This window comes from Helianthus annuus, chromosome 3, assembly GCF_002127325.2.
Source record: "Helianthus annuus cultivar XRQ/B chromosome 3, HanXRQr2.0-SUNRISE, whole genome shotgun sequence".
NCBI lineage: Eukaryota > Viridiplantae > Streptophyta > Magnoliopsida > Asterales > Asteraceae > Helianthus > Helianthus annuus.
Window position 1 is genome coordinate 129,740,206 of NC_035435.2, and position 20,443 is coordinate 129,760,648.

Consider the following 20,443-nt stretch of genomic DNA (forward strand, 5'->3'; position numbering starts at 1 on the left):
ATGGCAAGAAAGGGACCGAGACGAGAAGGGATGAGCAACGATCGGGGGAGAAGCCCAAATGTAAGAACTGCCAGAAATTCCACTTTGGGAAGTGCAGGTTTGGGCCAAACTCACAATCCCAGTCAAAGACGCACACTTGTGGACTTTGCAAGTCTAAAGACCACAAGACTATGGATTGTAAGAAGATCAAGGACGCGACCTGCTACAACTGTAGTGAAAAGGGGCACATCAGGAGCAACTGCCCCAAACTCTCCAAGAAGACTGACGAACCCAAAAAGAATAACGCTAGAGTCTTCAAAATGGATGTGAAGGAAGCCCTGCAAGATGACAACGTAATAACAGGTACTTTTCTCGTGAATAATATTTTTGCAAGAGTACTGTTCGATTCAGGAGCTGATAAATCCTTCGTAGACCAAAAATTTTGCAAGTTGCTGAACATACCTATTAAAACCCTAAATGTAAAGTACGAAGTAGAGCTAGCAGACGACACTGTAGAAACCGTCTCCACTATATTAGAGGGATGTGTGATATCCATTAAGAACCATTCTTTTCCTCTATCTCTACTTCCCTTTAATCTAGCTGGTTTTGACATTGTTCTGGGCATGGACTGGTTAGCGCACAACCAGGCCCAGATAGTCTGCAATAAAAAACAAATTGTGCTAAAGGCCCCGACTGGTGAATCGCTCACCGTTCGAGGGGATACGCAGTATGGACTGCCTGAGAACGTATCTATGCTTAAAGCTTCAAGGTGCTTAAAAAGGGGCTGTGTCATCTACATGGCACAAGTAATTATTGAAGAACCCAAAGCAAGGATAGAAGACATTTCTGTCATTTCGGAGTATCCAGAAGTATTCCCTGAAGACCTACCTGGGTTGCCACCAGATAGGCAGGTGGAATTCAGGATAGATATCATTCCTGGAGCAGCTCCCATTGCTAGAGCACCATACAGGCTGGCACCGACTGAAATGAAGGAATTAAGAACCCAACTGGAGGAACTGTTAGCAAAAGGATTCATCAAGCCTAGTTCGTCTCCCTGGGGAGCACCTGTCCTGTTTGTAAAGAAAAAGGACGGATCGATGCGTCTGTGCATCGATTATCGTGAACTTAATAAAGTCACGATCAAGAATAGATACCCATTGCCAAGAATCGACGATTTGTTTGACCAATTGCAAGGGGCTAGCTATTTCTCAAAGATCGACTTGAGGTCGGGCTACCATCAGCTGAAGGTCAGAGATGAAGACGTACACAAAACAGCATTTAGGACTCGCTACGGTCACTACGAGTTCCTAGTGATGCCTTTTGGGCTAACAAATGCACCGGTTGCGTTCATGGACCACATGAATCGCGTCTGTAAGCTGTATTTAGACAAATTCGTCATCGTATTCATCGACGACATTCTCATCTATTCCAAGAACGAAGCTGACCATGAGAAACACCTACGATGTATTCTCGTATTGCTACATCGCGAGAAACTCTATGCCAAATTCTCCAAGTGCGAATTCTGGCTAAGAGAAGTCCAATTCCTTGGACACGTCGTAAGCAAGCGTGGTATCCAAGTGGATCCCGCTAAGGTAGAGGCGGTCATGAATTGGCAAGAGCCAAAGACGCCCACAGAGATCCGTAGTTTCCTAGGATTGGCAGGATACCACCGAAGATTCATTGAGAACTTCTCAAGGATTGTTGCGCCCTTAACTTCTCTAACCAAGAAGAAGGAAAAGTTTATTTGGGGCCCTAAGCAGCAAGAATCCTTTGATATTTTGAAACAAAGGCTGAGCAACGCTCCTGTGTTGACGCTACCGGAAGGTACTGAAGAGTTCGTAGTCTACTGCGACGCATCACACACTGGCATGGGGTGTGTGCTCATGCAGAAAGGCAAGGTGATTGCCTATGCTTCAAGGCAGTTGAAGGTGCACGAAAAGAATTACACCACCCATGACTTGGAGCTGGGTGCCGTTGTATTCGCACTAAAACTATGGAGGCATTATTTATATGGAATCAAGTTTGTGATCTATTCAGATCACAAAAGCCTTCAACATTTATTCAATCAGAAGGAGCTAAATATGAGGCAACGCCGTTGGATGGAGACCCTGAATGATTATGATTGTGAGATCAGGTACCATCCCGGCAAAGCGAATGTAGTCGCTGATGCCTTGAGCCGGAAAGAAAGGATGAAACCCATCCGAATCAATGCGAGGAGGATGGAAGTAAAGAACAACTTGATTGAAAGGATATTAGCTGCACAGCGAGAGGCTGTGTTGGAAGCTAATTATCCTAAGGAAAAATTAGGAGTAACTGAGGAGCAGTTAACTCTTCACAAGGATGGACTTTTAAGATTGAATGGGCGGATATGGGTGCCTATTTATGGAGGACTACGAGATGTTATCCTCCAGGAAGCCCATAGTTCCAAATATTCTGTCCATCCTGGAGCAGACAAAATGTATCAGGATTTAAAGGCAAATTATTGGTGGATAAGCTTGAAAAAGTCTGTGGCCGCTTATGTAGCCAAATGCTTGACTTGTGCGCAAGTCAAAGCTGAGCATCAAAAGCCATCTGGCTTGCTACAACAGCCTGAACTTCCTGAATGGAAATGGGAGTGTGTAACTATGGATTTTATCACCAAGTTACCAAAAACGAGCAAGGGAAACGACACAATATGGGTTATAGTCGATCGACTGACTAAGTCAGCTCATTTCTTACCCATCAAGGAGACTTATAGCTCCGATACATTGGCCCAGTTATATGTAGATAAGATTGTAGCTCTGCATGGCATACCTGTGTCTATTATCTCTGATCGGGATACTAGATACACGTCGCATTTCTGGAAAAGTTTCCAACAATCTTTGGGCACACGTTTGAACTTTAGTACGGCTTACCATCCTCAGACAGACGGTCAAAGTGAGCGTACTATTCAAACGTTAGAAGACATGCTACGAGCATGTGCTATCGATTTAGGTGGTAGTTGGGATAAGAACTTACCCCTAATCGAATTCTCCTACAACAATAGCTACCATACCAGCATAAAGGCTGCGCCTTTCGAGGCATTATATGGTAGGAAGTGTAGATCGCCTGTTTGTTGGGCGGAAGTGGGAGAGGTCCAATTATCAGGACCGGAGATAGTTTTCGAGACAACGGACAAGATTGTCCAGATTCGAGAACGTCTCAAGGCTGCCCGTGATAGGCAGAAAAGTTACACTGATCCGAAGCGTAAAAATTTTCACTTCGAGGTAGGTGAAAAAGTGTTACTAAAAGTATCGCCCTGGAAGGGGGTGATGCGTTTTGGTAAGAAGGGTAAACTGAGCCCGCGATACATAGGACCTTTTGAGGTTATCGAACGGGTCGGGTCAGTTGCCTATAAATTAAACTTACCGGAAGAGCTCAATAGAATTCATAATGTGTTCCACATCTGCAATCTAAAGAAGTGCTTCGCCGATGAATCATTGGTGATCCCACACAAGGATGTGCATATAGATAAGAGTTTGAAGTTTGTGGAGAAGCCTTTGTCGATTGAAGACCGACAGGTGAAAAAGCTCCGAAGAAAACATGTGCCGATAGTTAAAGTTAAATGGGATGCCCGTAGAGGTCCCGAATTCACATGGGAAGTTGAATCCACGATGAAGGAGAAATATCCCTATTTGTTCGAGTAAATCTCGGGCCGAGATTTATTTTAAGGGGGTGAGGATGTAACACCTCGAAATTTTGAGTCCAATAATGTATTGACACGTGTCTTGAGTTTACACGTGGCATTTAATATTTAATAAAGGACTAATATTGACAAACCTTGAAAGTATGTAAATTCGAGGGTTATAAATGTCAAACAAGGGTAAGTATACTGTATAGTAACCCTAAAAGATGATCGTACCTTAAAACGAATAAATCATGGATCGTACGGAAGCGAAACGCGGAAGAAAGTGAGAGATTACAAGCTGCGGGGGTTAACTGTGTCAACATGTTTAATTATACCTCTGAGTGACCCTTTGACGTACCCGAAGCCTTGTAACAGTAAAATACGCTCACTAGAATATAATATATAAATTCCGCAAAGTTCCGTTTTAAAACGAGAAACTTATGACCAAATTCGTACGAGAGGGGTTAAAAGCGTCAACTATATAAATTAAGACTTCTCGGATAATAAGTATATAAACTTGTTTAAACTCGTTTGATTCGGCCATTTGATATATTGACCCGGTTCGGAGCCGAATGTCGCAAAAGTTTGACTTTTGCTTTGACTTCAGCTCAGACCCGTTGTAGTACAATGTAGATATGCTTTAGGACTCTCTTAGGACCAGGTCACATGAGAGTATCACCCTCTGTGACCGGTTCGTCGTATGTCCGAGTCTTTTATGCATTTCCGTTAATTACTTAAAAGTTGACCGTAACGCCCTTTTTAAAATAAAACGAGTATTTCGGACACGTGAAGGGGCCATAACCTTGCTTACTAAATTCTAAGCATGTCCCGAAAGTTTCACGCCAATCCGAGGTCTAGAATGGGAGTTATGCTAAATAGCGCAATTATAAGAAACTTTTGTAATAAACGGCGCAATTAACATAACGCCTACCTAAACCAAGATTCCGTCACCAAAACTTTTACCCACTGTATTAAAATAATATTTTGGAATTTTTAAAGATTTTTAATCAATTTTAACCTGCTCATAACCTGCGGTTATGGCTACGGTTCGGTAAATACCGAATATGCCCTTTTCGGCCAAAACTTGAGTTCTACAAGGTCTTTTGACCCGATTCCAGTTGCTACTGATTTTAAATAATAAATAAAATATTTTAGACTTATAAAACTGATCGGGAAACTCAGGTTCCCCGTAGAACTCAGAAATCCCTTTAAAAGTCTTTAAAATGACCGGAAAACCCCTACGGGGCGTATAATGAACTAAAACTCGTTACGGGCATTATGGAAGGTATCCTACTGATATCACAACCTCTTTAAAGTATATTAACTTAAGAAACAAGCGTAGGACTCTCACGGTTACCCGTTGCGCCTATTGCGCGCACGGTTCGGCTTATGTAACTAGTTTACATAAATTAGCCGATACGGGTCAAACTATATTATTTTGACCCCAAAATCCAGAGTGTGAACCATAAACCCATATAAAACAAGTCTCCGAACTTGTTGGGTCAGAATCACATTCCATTCTCGGTTTTCGCCTTTCACGCGATTAAACCGTATCGATCACTCGAAACTAACCGGTCTAGGCTACGGCTAATATAAAGACCCGTTAGGATTCTAATAGGTTATCTTAAAACCTTCGTTCCAGAATAAGGAGCCCTAGTAAAAGATATCAGTGACTTAATTGATTAAGGAATATACATTGCAAAGGTAAATACTTTTAACTTATTTTCCCTTATAATGACCATAACGAGTTCTGAAGGCAGTTTTAGAGATGTCTTCATCACGGACTCTCAGCTGGTGATAGCCCGATCGCAGGTCAATCTTAGAGTAGTAGCTCGATCCTTGCAACTGATCGAACAGATCGTCGATGCGCGGGAGTGGGTAGCGATTCTTGATGGTAACCTTGTTAAGCTCACGGTAGTCGAAGCACATCCGGAATGTGCCATCCTTCTTCTTAACAAAGAGTACTGGTGCTCCCCAGGGCGACGAAGTAGGACGGATAAACCCTTTATCTAGTAGTTCTTGTAGTTGTGTAGAAAGTTCCTTTAGTTCTGCGGGGGCTAGTCGATAAGGCGCTTGAGCTATGGGTGCTGCTCCGGGAGTTAGCTCGATATGGAACTCGACCTGACGATAGGGAGGGAGTCCGGGTAGTTCTTCAGGGAATACCTCGGGGTAGTCGCGTACCACTGGAAAATCTTCAATCCTCTTTTCCTTTTCCTGTGTGTCGGTGACAAGTGATAAGATGGCGGCGTGCCCCTTTCATAAACACTTCTGGGCTTTTAAGAATGAGATGATGCCTGTGACTTCTCCGCCTTTGTCACCTTGAACGATGAGGGGTTTGCCAGAACGGCGGGGGATGCGAACCATTTTCTCTTGACAGAGGATTTCAGCGTGATGTTTGGATAACCAATCCATACCAATGACGACATCGAAGCTTCCAAGATTGACAGGGAAAAGATCGATACTAAACGTCTGACCAGACAATACTAGATTGCAGTCGTTGATCACATGTGAGGCCTCGATGTTTCTACCATTAGCTAGCTCGACGATATGCTTAGAACTTAATAATGCAGGCGGGTGCTTAAGTTTCTTACTAATACGTAGGGATACATAACTAGCATCGGCTCCAGAATCAAATAATATAGAAACATAACGATCATCGAGTAGGAACTTACCCGCCACGACGTTGGGTTCATTCCTTGCTTCTCCAGCTCCAATCACAAAAGCCCTTCCTCTTGCACCATTCCCAGCATTGTTGTTTTGATCGTTGTTCCCAGCTCCCTGGTTGTTGTTGCGGTTCTGGTTTAGTTCAGGGCAATCCCTTTGCATGTGCCCCGTTGCTCCACATTTGTAGCACCCACGGTTATTTCCTTGCTGCTGTTGTTTTTGTGGTTGTTGCTGATTCTGCCTAGCTGGGAACTGACTCCTACAATCTTTGGCTTCATGCCCCATCTTGTTGCATCGCTAACACTGACTTTTGCCACATGGCCCGCTGTGATGTCGGTTACACTTGGGGTGGTTCCCTCGATAGCCACCCTGTTGCTGCGGGCCTTTGTTGTTTTCAGTTTTCCTTTGCTGAGTCAGGGCATGAGTGGGGTTAGCATCCTTGCTTTGGTTTCCTACCCACTTACGTTTGTTATCACTAGAAGTTCCATCAGTAGCACTGATCCTTTTGGGCAACTTGCCCTGCTCCACAGCCTGATCAGTGAGTTTGTGAGCAAGACGGACGACTGGCTGGATGGTGTTAAGGTTGGCTGAGGTCACATGGCTTCGAATTTCTGGGTCCAAACCCTTGATGTACAATTCGATCCTTCGGTACATAGGTTGAGACATGTTTGGGCAAAGAGCAGCATAGTCGTTGGACAGTTTGGTGTAGGTCTCAATCTCTGACCCAACCATCTTAAGCTCAAAGTACTCGTTCTCGAGTTTGTGAATGTCATCCCTGTGACAGTACTCTTCTTTGATCATATTCTTGAAATCTTCCCATGCAGTAGCATTAGCAGTTTCCAAACCAAGCATCTGGATTTGTGCCTTCCACCAGGAAAGCGCGTTTCCTTCAAGCGTACCAGTAGCAAACTTCACCCAATTAGCAGGGGGACACTCGCAGACAGCAAAGATAGCTTCAACCTTCTCGATCCAGTGCAGAAGACCTATGGCACCCTCAGTGCCATTGAAAGGGAGAGACTTGCAATCCATGAAGGTCTTGAAAGTACAAACACGTGGTTGCACAGGCGCATGCTGACCTGTTGTGAGAAGTGAAGCGAAATAGGTTTAAGGGTGAAAAGACGATGCGGTGGTAGGATCTAAACATCCTAAAATAACGAGTTTACCTCCAGGGTGAGCTGCGAAAGCTGCAGCCACCGTGTTGATCAGGTTAGTGAACTGAGCCTGAGTCATGTTAACGTTTCCTCTTCCACGTCCACTCATTGTCTTCATAACCAGAAAACATAGTATGAGTGTGATGTCGTAGTATAGCGAGAATGAGATAGAAGAGGGAGGTGTATCTATCTAACTAGGCACACTAGTACGTATAGCAGAACAGAACAGAAAGCATAAAGCAAGCACGCAAGTAAATACTAGTCCGAGCTATGAGGTCTAATGGGTTGAGTCTTGCACTTGGAGTGTAGTGTCGTCATGAGTCACGGGTTATAGTTTGGTTTTTCTCAAAAAGATTCCCCTTTTTAAAACCATGTTCACTATAACCAATGGCTCTGATGCCAATCTGTCACACCCCCAAAACCCACATGCGGAGTACCATCCGCTTGAGGGCGTGAGTGACCATGATCCAGCCACCAATTATACTGAGCAATTTAATTAATAGCAAAAGTAGTATTCACCAACCACAGGGTTAGCAAATATCATAATCAAATTCAAAAGTTTTAAGTTCAATGAGTAACATAAGTAGCGGAAGCATAGACAAAACAGTTAAAAACGAAGTTCATGGTTCAAGTTATTTAGAACCCAACACACGGGTTAGACCACCACTACACATCCCCAAGTAGCAAGCTCCTGAGTCACTGGGTACCTGCAAAGCATGCAGTAGAGTGTCAACAAAAATGTTGGCGAGTCCACGAGTTGTCCAGTTTTTAATTACCAAAAACTTGTTTCACCAGTTAATTTATCCGTTTATACATGCCATGGGGAGCTACCCCACAAGTAAGCGACTAAACTGTTTTCCAATACCGAATACTTCATGTGACCGTACGTTTTCGTAAAGTGCCCCGTTTGTCAATGTTCTATCATCATTGACGGATTTGCCAGAGTCTATTAGTTCACTCCCGATCCTATACACGGGCACGGTGTAAGGCTGGTAAGACCTAAAGAGCGCTATCAACTAATAACCCGTTCGCCTGGCCCCGGAGACTAATCGGTATTAAGTAGTAGGGACTTAAGTGATAGAGTTTCGTTTAGTGTTGCTCGTTGCATTTCCGTATAAACGGTAATTAACTAAAATTTCCCAGTAACAAGGGAAGAAAAGTAAGTTTGTATCCCTCACAAGGGGATAGTGTTGTTTTTAGTTCTGTTTCCCAATCCACCGGGAACGCATGCTTTAAGTTGTGAACTCACCTTGGGTTGCTCGGCAGATTAGCTTACTTGGTCAAGCTTGCTGGTCACCACGTCCTAACATGGTTACCAGTACAGGTCAGGTTTGGGGGTACAAGTAATCACGTATATCCTACACGTATCTAACACATAGAATGCATGCAGTTATCATTTAAGTTATTGGGCCTGCTCTAATAATTACACGTTTAAACAGTAACAGTTAACACACAGCCCAGTAAAACACATAGTCCAAACATAATACATTGTGGCCCAATAACCAAGGTAGGCAGCCCAGTCGAGACAAGGTGGTCTCGACTCGAGAACACGCGGTCTCGAGTCGCAACCAGGAGATCTCGAGTTATGAACGTCTGGTCTTGAGTGGTGCTGGCATGAGTCGAAACCTCAGGGGTCTCGAGTCCAGTCTCGAGTCGAGATCATGAAGTCTCAAGTCGAGACCTTGCCGGTCTCGAGTCCTTGAAGTCTGTCTCGAGTTGTCACGTTTTGGTCTCGAGTCGCAACTGAAGGTCTCGACTCGAAATCACGGCTGTGTGCACAGGAAATCCTTCTAGAACCTGCCAACTTGTACTATCCAATAGAATTTCGGTTTCATGAAATTGTGTACTATCCTATTACTTTGCACAAACATGTTTTCTTGTCTAACCTTGATTCAAAACAGATCAAACATACAAATTTTCAAATGTTCATAACAACATTCAAACACATTCAACACATATCCATCATATGTTCATCATTTTAGGGTTTTCATCATAAGCAAACATGTTCATTTAAGCAAATATAACACCTTAGTTCACATTATCATCATCATCATTTCATCATCTATTCACACGGTTCACCTTACACACATATGCATTTCATGGTCAAGAATCACACACACAAGGTATCAAAACCATCTTAATCAAAACAACAATAGATCAACATACACTTTACTCAAACAACAACCACAATATCGACTATATAAGGACATATTTAATATGCATATAACTTAACTAGTAAACATATATGATATTTCCATCTCTATATTGCAAGGAACCACTAACCGGTTAGGTTTCGAGGTGTGTGAGTATGAAGTAATCGATGAATGAGCTTCCAAATAAGATCCCAAGCTTGAACCGAGAGTCCTTGTTATCACCGGTTTGGTCCGAGAGAAAGGAGGGGAGAGGTGATGCTTGATTGTTGGGGTTTAAGGTTTTCTAGAGAGATAGGGAATGAGGATGCAGTGAGAGAGAGTGTAGAGGAGAGTGTGTGTGTGGGTTTTAGGTTTATATAGAAGGTGGTGCACCCTAAGTGGGTTTCCGAGTGGGCTAAGGGAGGTTGCGGCCCAACCGGCCCAGCTGTTACTGTTTACTCAAGACCGAGTGGTCTCGAGTCGGGTCCTTGTGTTGTTGGGCTGGGTATGTAGGTTGGCAGCCCATTAGTGTGCCAGTTAGGCGGTCTCGAGTCGGAACCATGGTCTCGGTTCATGAGTACATATATATACATATTTGTATTTATTACGTACACGTAGTCTAATACACGTATCACATGGTGTGTCACGATAATCCACTGAATTTTTCATTTAATATAACATATATACACGCATAGTTAATATACACAGGTTGCTCGGGAAAACCCAAAGTGTCACATTATCCCCAAGTTTTAGGAACTTTCGTCCTGAAAGTTAAGGCAGCCACTGTCAAGCTAGTATAAGTGAGAGTGTTTCAACGGGGTGTCACATCAGCTAAGTAGTCTGAGTCAGCAGGGATACAGTCCTAAGTAGCTGGGTTAAAGTTTTAATAGTAGTTTAACTTATGAGGGGATCAAAGAGTTTGGACCCCCGCCATCCAATACCTTTGGGTATTGAAGGAGGTCCTACTAAATTTGACCCAGGTCCTTTGCAGGATCTATACACTGAACAATGGCAAGACTCTTACCAAACCGTTCCCTTAACCCCCGACCAGGTAGCCAACATACCTCCATATAGACCGTGGAGATATGAATGGTGAATCTTTTATTTTATATAGACAGTAAAATAATGCCAAGGCACCACGGACAAACGATAAGGAAGAATCACCTTCAACATAAGAAACTAGTAATTAAAGTCATTAATACAAAACCAATTAAAAAGTGCAAAAGATTAAAAATAAAAAGTATTACACTAAACACTTGTCTTCACCAAGTGATGTAAGAGACTTAGGCAAACATGGCCTTTGATTGTCAAGAACTCTTACGATCAATCTTGGATCCCGAGACGACTCACACACTCTATGATGGACAATGGATGATGGTGGTGGATGATGGTGTTGTGATGTTGGTGGGTGGTGGGTGAAGTGTGAGAGAGGTGGTGTGCCAAGGGATGAGTTGCAAGAGCTCCAAACACTCCTATTTATAGGCTGAACAGAAGCTTGGACACGTCCCCGTGTCCGCTGGGCACGGCCCCGTGTCCATCTGACACTCTCTCTTCATTAATTGTAATTCGCAGTTACAATAAATGTGCCTGCAGGAAGTTGACCACGCCCCCGTGTCCGCTGGGCACGGCCCCGTGGTGGGTAGTAGAAGCTTCTATGGGTTTGTCTTTTCTGCTGCTTCTTGGGCACGGCCCCGTGCTCGCTGAGCACGGGGCGTGTTCAGTCTTCTGCCTTCTTTGTTTTGCTTGGGAAGATGTTGTCGGGGGGTCGGGCATATCACTTTTGCTTCCTTTCTTGTATTTATGTTAGATTTTGCTGTCTTTTTGCTTCTTTTGTTATTTTGAGCTCATTTAATCCTGAAAATACAAAAGGAAGACAAAAGCACACTTTTTCCAACATTAGTACTAAAAAAGGGTTAGTTTTAAGACACAATTGATGTAATTTATATGTTGCATTTTGTGCACATCAAAAACTGTTTGTTTTTAATGCGTGTAGACTTCTAAAATAAACTGGTGGTGGTGTATGGACGGTGGTGGTAGGTGGTGGTGTTGGTGGTGGTGGACGGTGGTGGGTGGTGGACGATGGACAGTGGTGGGTGGTAGACGGTGGTGGTGGGTGGTGGACGGTGGTGGTGTTTAACCCTTTGAAGATCTTAGAAGATCTTAGAAGTGGTTGAGTCAAGTCTGCACCAAGAAGAGCTCGCACAAACGTTGTTTCATAAAACATCTTCGGAAAAACAATCAGTCTGCAGATAACAATATCTGCGCGGCGCAGACTTAAGAGTGCACAAATCTTTAAAAACAAAAAAACAAACACCGCCTTAGTTTCTAAATGATTTCCTATGAACGAGTTTGATTTTAAATATTTAGTGAATCACATGGGATGAGTGCTTCGAGTTTCATCGAGTACGGTTCTAGTGGGAAAGGTATAGTTTGTAATAAAGGGCTTTTTTGTGTTTAACTAGTAGATGCCCCGTCCGCGTTGCGGGGCGATGGTCGAATAATTCTAAACCAATTAAAAAAAGACTACTATAATTTTGCTAGGAAAAAAAACAAAAACGATGATAAGACCGTAACTTTTGCCTCAGGGCAAAACTGTAATTTTTCAGGGGCCAATTGGATTTTAACACCTTTAACTTTGAAGAATTGGCCGATAACACCCGCAACTAACACTTTGATCTGTGACACCCCAAACTTTTAATTTTGTTTGTTATTTCACCACTCAGTTAAAAAATAACTAACCGAGTTAGTCTTCCATCCTAGCTGGCATCCTACGTGGACTATTTTTGCCAATGTGGCACATTCATGGGTATAAAACCTCACTTCATTTGCAACATTTGGAGAAACACTAAATCATAAACTTGCAGCCAACAACATTTCTCTGCCTCTCTCTCATCCTCACGAGCTCCGATGACCGGAGCCGTATCACCAGCGCTCCGGCGTCTCACCCTCTCCGCCAAACACCACCCACAGCACCCCCAAAATCACGTTTTAGCCGACAATCACCTGCACACCTACACCCTGCCTCTGTTTCACCCTCATCTCCGGTGACCGGAGGTTCCGGCGACGAGTCCAGGAGGTGCCGACCGTTGTTCCTGTTGTCGATCGAGATGTTTCCCGGTGGAACACGCCCCCAATTTTTAGCTTCATCAAAACGGAGCACCACCACCACTGTCGGGTGGTGGTGAGTGACGGATAGAGAGAGAGAGGAGAAAACAGAAGAGAGAGAAGCTCTGGTTGTCTACTCCGACACCGGCAACAGTGTAGCGATGGTCCGAGATAGTCGAAGATGATGATGATTAACGACGGTCTTAGTCTTTATCCGATGGGTTCTGACAGTTGAAGATGATGATGATTAACGGCGACAGCGGCGACATGGAGGTGGTCCGACGGCGATGGTGGCGGAGGAATGTGGTGGCTCAGCTTTGTTCAAGACAGGTTCAGATTAGATTAGATGATGTTCGGGTGTTTGGTTCAAATTGTTTTAAGTTTGGTTCAGGTTCAGATTAGATGATGTGCCACATCGGCAAAAATAGTCCACGTAGGATGCCAGCTAGGATGGAAGACTAACTCAGTTAGTCATTTTTTAACTGAGTGGTGAAATGACAAATAAAATTAAAAGTTTGGGGGTGTCACAGATCAAAGTGTTAGTTGCGGGTGTTATCGGCCAATTCTTCAAAGTTAAAGGTGTTAAAATCCAATTGGCCTTTTTCAGGACTAATGAGCTAGTGTTAGGCAACTCCTTGACACGAAAAAAAATTAAATCGAGTAAACCAATCAAAACAAAAAACCTTTATAGTTTTGGTAAAAAGACTAAAACGATGGGAAAAACGTAATTTTTAACTGAGGGCCAAATCATAAATTTAATTCGGGGATAATTGTAAACTAAATAGACCAACGGGGGAGTGCCAGGAAGTTGCGGGCACGACTGTAATTTTACACTGGGGGCAAACTTGTAATGTCACCAGGAAAACAAACAAAAATGATGGGGAAAATGTAAATTTAAGCTGAGGGTAAAATCGTAACTTGGCTGTGAGAAAAAAAAACTAATGACAAAACTATAAATTTATACAGGGCAAAATCGTAATTTTGAACCGAGGGCAAAATTGGAATTTTTAGCTGGGAGCAAAAGCGTTTATTTATTTTTAAGTGGGGGTAGAAACATAATTTTGAACTGATGGGAAAATCGTATTTATAAGGGAAAAAAACTAATGGCAAAACTGTAAATTGAAACGGGGAAAAATCGTCATTTTTAACCGGGGGTAAAATTGAAATATTTAGCTGGGAGCAAAAGCGTAAATTTATTTTTAAGCGGGGGCGAAATCATAAATTTTTAACTGATGACAAAATCGTAATTTTAAAGGGGGATAAAATCGTAAATTTGTTGGGCCAATATGGGAGTGTCAGGCAGCTGTTTGGCACTATTATCCATGCCGCCCTTTTTGACCAATTGAATGGATGCACTATTACCGGCTTACGTAGGCAACTTATGTTTGTAGTAGTTGTAAATGTAAATGTAAATATATCAAATTTTAATTCCTTTTGTGAATTCATCAACCAAACATATTACCATTTTTCATTTACAAAATATAAATTGTTTTACATTGTTGTAACTTATGGATTAGGTGTTTTTCAAAAAAAGTTTTTGTATTTTCCATTTTTAATTCAAAGGACCTTATCTTTTGCATTTAACCTCTTTAACTTTTTTACTTTTAACCCATATCTTTTCATCTTTTACAATTTAACCCCATACTTTTTATTTTTAACTTTCGTCCTCCCATACTTTTCATATTTTGCAAGTTTTTCGTTTTACATTTCGTTCTAAATTTTGCGAGTCAACACGCCGCAACATGCGCGTGAGGTTCAACCGTTTTTCGTCTGCTTTTTCCTGTTTGACAGAACAGTCACAACGCGTCTATTTTTCTTTGTTTAATAAGTTCGTCGTAACGGGTGGGTCCTAGATCGACTTAGTTATTTTTTTCAACGTTTAACGTCTATGGCTAATTTCTTCTCATTAACACGTCGCAACGGACGTGCGTGGTTGAACGATTTTACGACTGTTTTTCGTTCGGTGTTATTTTTTTACTTTTTTTTAATTTTTTTACGAGCTTTTCTAATGTTGGTGGTCGTTGTCAGTGGTGTGACATTAGTGTTACTTGTCACAATTTTAAGTACCCCCTTTACTTAATAAAAAACTAATTTTTTTACGTGCATATTTTTGTGTACATGTCAGTATAAATTCGATTTGCTCTATATTTCGACGTAAACTTTTACTGGAAACGATTCAGGTTAAATATAATACGTTTTCATTTAAAAAAAAACATTTTTTTTTCGTGCACATTTTTTATGTACGTTTCAGTATAAATTCGAGTTTGGTGTATGTTTCGACTTAAACTTTTTTGGAGAACGAGTCAGGTGAAATATAATATGTTTTCGTGATTATTTTATGTGTCTTGTAAATTTTGTTTCGATCGGAGTGGAGTCAAATTGTGGTTTCTTTTTTCCCTTTTTTTAAACGCTCTGATTAATCTCTTTTAATTATACGTGTCATCTTTTTCGTTATACCCATTACATTTTCTATGTATGACTAGGGTCATATGTAATACGTTATGATTGTACGGTATAAATTTGATTTACTTTATGTTTTGATCCAATCACATTGTTTATATAGGTTACATTGAGTTCAATCAATTACGTCGAAACGTGTGTTTTCATACGGTTAACGCATCACAAAAAGTTTGGACTAATTTATTTGATATTTGCGATGTACCCGTGCCGCAACGCGCACGAGTGTTAATGCTAGTTGGAATTAATTCCAATACTTGTTTCGAATTCTAATTCTTCAAGGGTGCTAGTATTTCCTTGGAATTAATTCCAATTGATCAAATTCGAATCGAGTCGAATTTCGAATCCGAATTTATCAGTGGTGAAGCTTGAGATTTTTGACCATGGGGTCGGAAGTCACCAGACCTAAAATTATACCTATAAAATATAAAACCGGAGGGTCGAAAACGTATATACCTAAAAAATTCTATACGAAAACTATATACCGGACACTACTGAGCAAAAAGTTTGGGGGGGGGGGGGGCACTATGCTACGTCCATGGAATTTATATATTCATTTCATTTATTTATACATTCATTTTATGTATTTATACCTTTGTTACATGTAATTCTAAGCAAAATAATTTAGCCCTTGTTTGATTTTTTTTTTTTTTTTTTTTGAAAAGTGTGAATTATTCGTGAATGTCGAGTGGTCTAACATACATTGTTTTAACCGGGTCCGCGCTAGAGAGCCCCCTCGTACAATAGATCCCCTATTTAAACTTCTCAATGAGAAACCCCTATCACCCAGACTCGAAGTTGAGACCTGAAGGGGAAAACTCACCCAGACCCATCATAGGTGGAACTTGAATACCCATGACCACTACTAGAATACTAGTGATGATTAGCCCTTGTTTAATTTGATTATTAACCGAAATTCACCAAAAACTGACAAATTAACTGAACCAATTAACCAATAACTTTCAGTTACAATTATGATTAATGCTAATAATTGAACTGAACCAAATTGTGTACACCCCTAACAACCAGTACAGAGGAGATGTATTTAGTTCACCTTAATCAAAGCAATGAAGATTGCACCCCACACCTAACCAAAACCTAATTTTATAATTAGCTCATTTTGCCGGAAACCGGTCCCTTAAAACAGCTGGCAGTGCCTACATAAACCGTCGCTTAATTCTTTCAATACCTCCTGTAATTTCCCCTTTTAATCACACCGCAGATTCCCTCCTAATTCGTAATTACAAATCTTCTTCTTTTCTAAACTTAAATACGATTCATCTCACAACGATTCAAGGTTTGTCTATTTTCACCCCTTATTCATCTTTTCTTTCCAGATTATTTTCTATTTCCGTATATGTTATGTTCTTCATCAATTATGGCTTCATCTTACGGAGATTTTATTATTTCAGAATTTCTCTGATCTGATTCAATTATGATTTTGGTATTATTCAGTGACTGTTTGGATGTATAATTAGGTTAATTTTTTACATTTAATTATCTGTTTTCATATATAATAGTTAATTTTTGACAAACACTATGGAAAGTTGTAAACTTTAGGTTAATTTATTTGTGCACATACAAACACTATCTCTTGCAGGCTGCAACACATTTTTTTATTAGTGTAAATAAATTACACTTTTTGTTGCAAGGTATATTGTCACACATCGGTTGTATGAGCAAAAAAATAGGGGTTTATAGTCTCTCACCCACAAAACTAGTCTTTTGGGTTGAGTTCTGCTGCTTGGGCTATAACAGTTTACCCTAAATTGCAGGTGGTGTGCTTTAACTAACGTAATTACTAAGAACGTCCTTTATTTGAAAAGCTGTAACACATTACGTTCTCTTCACTGTCGGGCGTTTAACTTTTTTGTTTAGTTCAGTTGTGTGCAATACATATGAGGGTATTCTGGTCATTTTACACCCTTTAACTTGCTTTTATTAAAAAATAATTATATATTAAAAAATGTTTCAAAAAAAGAAGTTCAAAAGACGACGTTAGTGAAAAGGACCAAAAATGTAACATACTCCGTGTTGTTATAACTGATTAATTGATGTGCAACCAAACACCCCTGAAGTTATTATTAATATAATAAAGTAAATTAATTAACTAAGTTAATAATAGTGTGATTCACCGGCTCATGATCCTTAAGTGGCCTACATAATCTTATTATTATATGTCAGCAGGCTATGATTGATCTGTGTAAGCCTGTAAGGCATCTTGTTAATTGTTTTTGTTTATACAATAATATACATACATATAATGATATAATATATGTGTGTGTGTGTATTTTAACAATTTTTTGTTGTTGTGCAGTGCTAATGGCTTTCCAACAGACACCATTGTCTGATTACACAGGAGATACATCACCGAGCAAGAACTCGAAATCAGTTTCTGAAACTTCAACAGTATTTTGCGAGTGCAACATATGTTTAGACGCAGCAAGAGACCCGGTGGTAACCCTATGCGGCCACCTGTACTGTTGGCCCTGCATTTACAAATGGCTTCATATCCAAACAGACAAACAGCCCAAATGCCCTGTATGTAAAACCCGCATCTCTAATACATCACTTGTTCCACTATACGGGCGTGGCAATTCCCCAACTTCAAACGAACCCGAATCCGGTTTGAAAAGCGCTCACCAACCAGACCTAGTCATACCCAACAGACCATCAGCGCCTGGTGGTTCGCTTTTGCAACTGAACCAGCAGATCCATCCGGTCCCTTTTCAGGCTCAGCCTCACACGCACCCGTTTGGAAGCTATGCGTTTGGACCGACCAACCTAGTTGGGGCCATGACCCCAACTAGCTTTTCGAGCCCAATTGTGGGGATGGTTGGTGAGATGGTATGCGGTATGATTTTCCGGAGCTCTGATTCAAGTTTTTTTGCTGCTCATCCTTACGGGTCGTACCAAAACCCGTATCTGGTTTCGGGTACCAGTAGTACAAGAGTGAGAAGACAAGTGATGCAGGTCGAGAAATCGCTAAACCGATTGACTATTTTTATGTTTTGCTGTTTCGTATTGTGCCTTCTCTTGTTTTGAGTTTGTATAGCTTGGTTTATGAAGGAAATATATGCATTCACTTGATGAGCTTCTCTTGTAGATTCACATTAATGTTGTGATGATACCTTATCTTTATGGGTATGGTTACTCGAAAAATTATTTATAAGCATTTGTTAAATGTTTGTATTATTGTCTGGCCTCTAAAATGTAGAGGTGGATTTTAAGAGTTGTTTTTTACTAGTGTTAGATGCGCTGTGACTAAGATTCTACTGGGTATGTTGATGCTGTTGTTACTAGTGTTATGCAACATATAACGATAAATTGGTTGGATGCAACATATAACGATAAATGATGCAACATTTAACGATACAGTCGGTTGGACTTCTCGACAGAATGTTCACAACATGATTTAGTTCCAGTTTTAGTATCTGTTCAATTTTTCATAAGTTCCAACTTAATGTGTATAAATTTGAGCATGAGGAGATGTAAGATATTTGGGAGATCTGAGATTAATTCATACATTCATTATTCCACATATAGCTTTTCCGTGAAAGTTTATACTTGTTCTGGTTTATATTTACACAGATGCTAGATTTGATCAAGTGTTCGGGTCCAGGAGTATAACAACCCCCCCCCCCCCACCCAATATATATAATTATGATTCTAAAATACAATGATTAGGAACAATCAATCTAGTTAGTTAAATGTTAATAGTTATCCCCAATTGTGACCTAGTGGTAGGAGACTTGGGTTTTCCAATTGAGACTCAAGTTCAATTCTCACTTGTGTCATATTGGGATGCATATAACCCTGGGCTTATGCTCAGTGGTTGGGCAATGATGGTGACAAACCCACCGAGGGGGTTCGATCCTGAGCCGCTCCCCGGTTTTCATCCGGCTATTACTTCAGCGAGGCAACTCGTGTGGAGGCAGTACGGTTCCGGGGGAACGTTGTAACCAAGTCTGACCAACCCAGCTCGGGCCCGGTTAAGACAACGTAGTCTGGGCAGATTTTGGCTAGGGCCACCGTTTAGACGGTGTGACATTGGATCACTAAAAAAGAAAGTCAGCATTCAAAAAAAAAGTTAAATGTTAAATAGTTAAAGAAACAATAGATGGTGGTACTTTTTTAACAAAACCAAAACATGAGGGACTAACATGAGACAATGAGAAAAATAGTTTTATTAAAAAGAAAAAAAAAATAAAACACACACACATATGTGTGTGTGAGGAGAATGGAAGGAGCCCTAGCTCACAAGGGCGGACTTACCGTTTGGCCAGGGTGGGCGGCCGCACCCCTTGAAAAAAAAAATTAGTGTATATTTTAGGAAAAAAATCCGACCGCACCTCTTGAAAATATGGTTGAACACCTCATCCGCACCCCCAGCAAATAATTTCTAGGTCCGCCACTGCTAGCTCATAATCAATTGACCACAAATCCATCCAATTCAACTAAAAATCGAAGTGATTTTGGTGCATGTTTGATGATTTAGAGTCTATTACATCATCTCATCATAAGGTACGTCAAAAATCTAGTGTTTAGTGAAGTAGAGGATTCTTGATGAACCTTATGATGTGCAATTGAAGAATAGATTGTAGAATTTATGGTAAAATTCTTAGTGCCTACATGGTTAAAGGCAAACCCTTGACAATAATAGTGAAAACAAATGCTATGATTAAGTTTTTGAACTAAATGTGTAAGTGAGTTTTTAGTAGTAATATGAATATGAGAAATTTGGATGGGTAAATTGATGGGTGATGAATTGAACTCTTAAGTGCTAAGTTGAGCATATTGACCATATTGAATTGATAAATTGTGAATATTTGGTTTTATGTTGTTTAATAGCCTTATTAGAAGTAGTATGAGATCAATACCCATAAAGTGTTTGATGGGTGATGATTGAACGCAATGTCTTCTTCTTCCATCCATGGATTTGCCATTGGATTGTGAAAGATTGAAAATGGTTGGTGAATATGAATATAAAACGTAAAGCATTTTGTGGTTTGATTGTGTGGTATGGATTGTTTTATATAGAGAGGTGAATAAATTATTTGAAATGAAATAATTTTTTTTTTTTTTTAAATTTTGACCAAACGGTCAAAAAATAATTCAAACAGTCAATTTTTTTTTTCAATATATGCGATGGTTAGCGACTTAGCGGGTACGAAAGCCGGCCCAACCAACCCGTCAAACCAAATGCAGGTGGTGGTGGTGTGCTGGGCCGAATAGTAACCCGTGAGAGCCTACCCGTGTGGTGCCCCGAACTCCCTAATTGTTATTTCTAGTATCTATAGTATTTACTA

At 40.8% G+C, this 20,443-nt stretch overlaps 1 protein-coding gene across 1 annotated transcript; it reads left to right on the plus strand.

Moving 5' to 3' along the window:
• The first annotated feature begins 16,228 nt into the window (after nucleotides 1-16,228).
• LOC110929838 (E3 ubiquitin-protein ligase RMA1H1) lies at nucleotides 16,229-18,303 on the plus strand. Its single transcript, XM_022173027.2, has 2 exons — nucleotides 16,229-16,431; nucleotides 17,452-18,303. Exon 2 carries the CDS (start codon nucleotides 17,457-17,459, stop codon nucleotides 18,177-18,179), a length of 723 nt encoding a protein of 240 aa, XP_022028719.1. The 5' UTR covers nucleotides 16,229-16,431; nucleotides 17,452-17,456; the 3' UTR covers nucleotides 18,180-18,303.
• The last annotated feature ends 2,140 nt before the right edge of the window (nucleotides 18,304-20,443 follow it).

Excerpts from the sequence above, each read along its gene's own strand:
- LOC110929838 (XM_022173027.2), top strand. The coding sequence starts at position 17,457 with ATGGCTTTCCAACAGACACCATTGTCTGATTACACAGGAGATACATCA.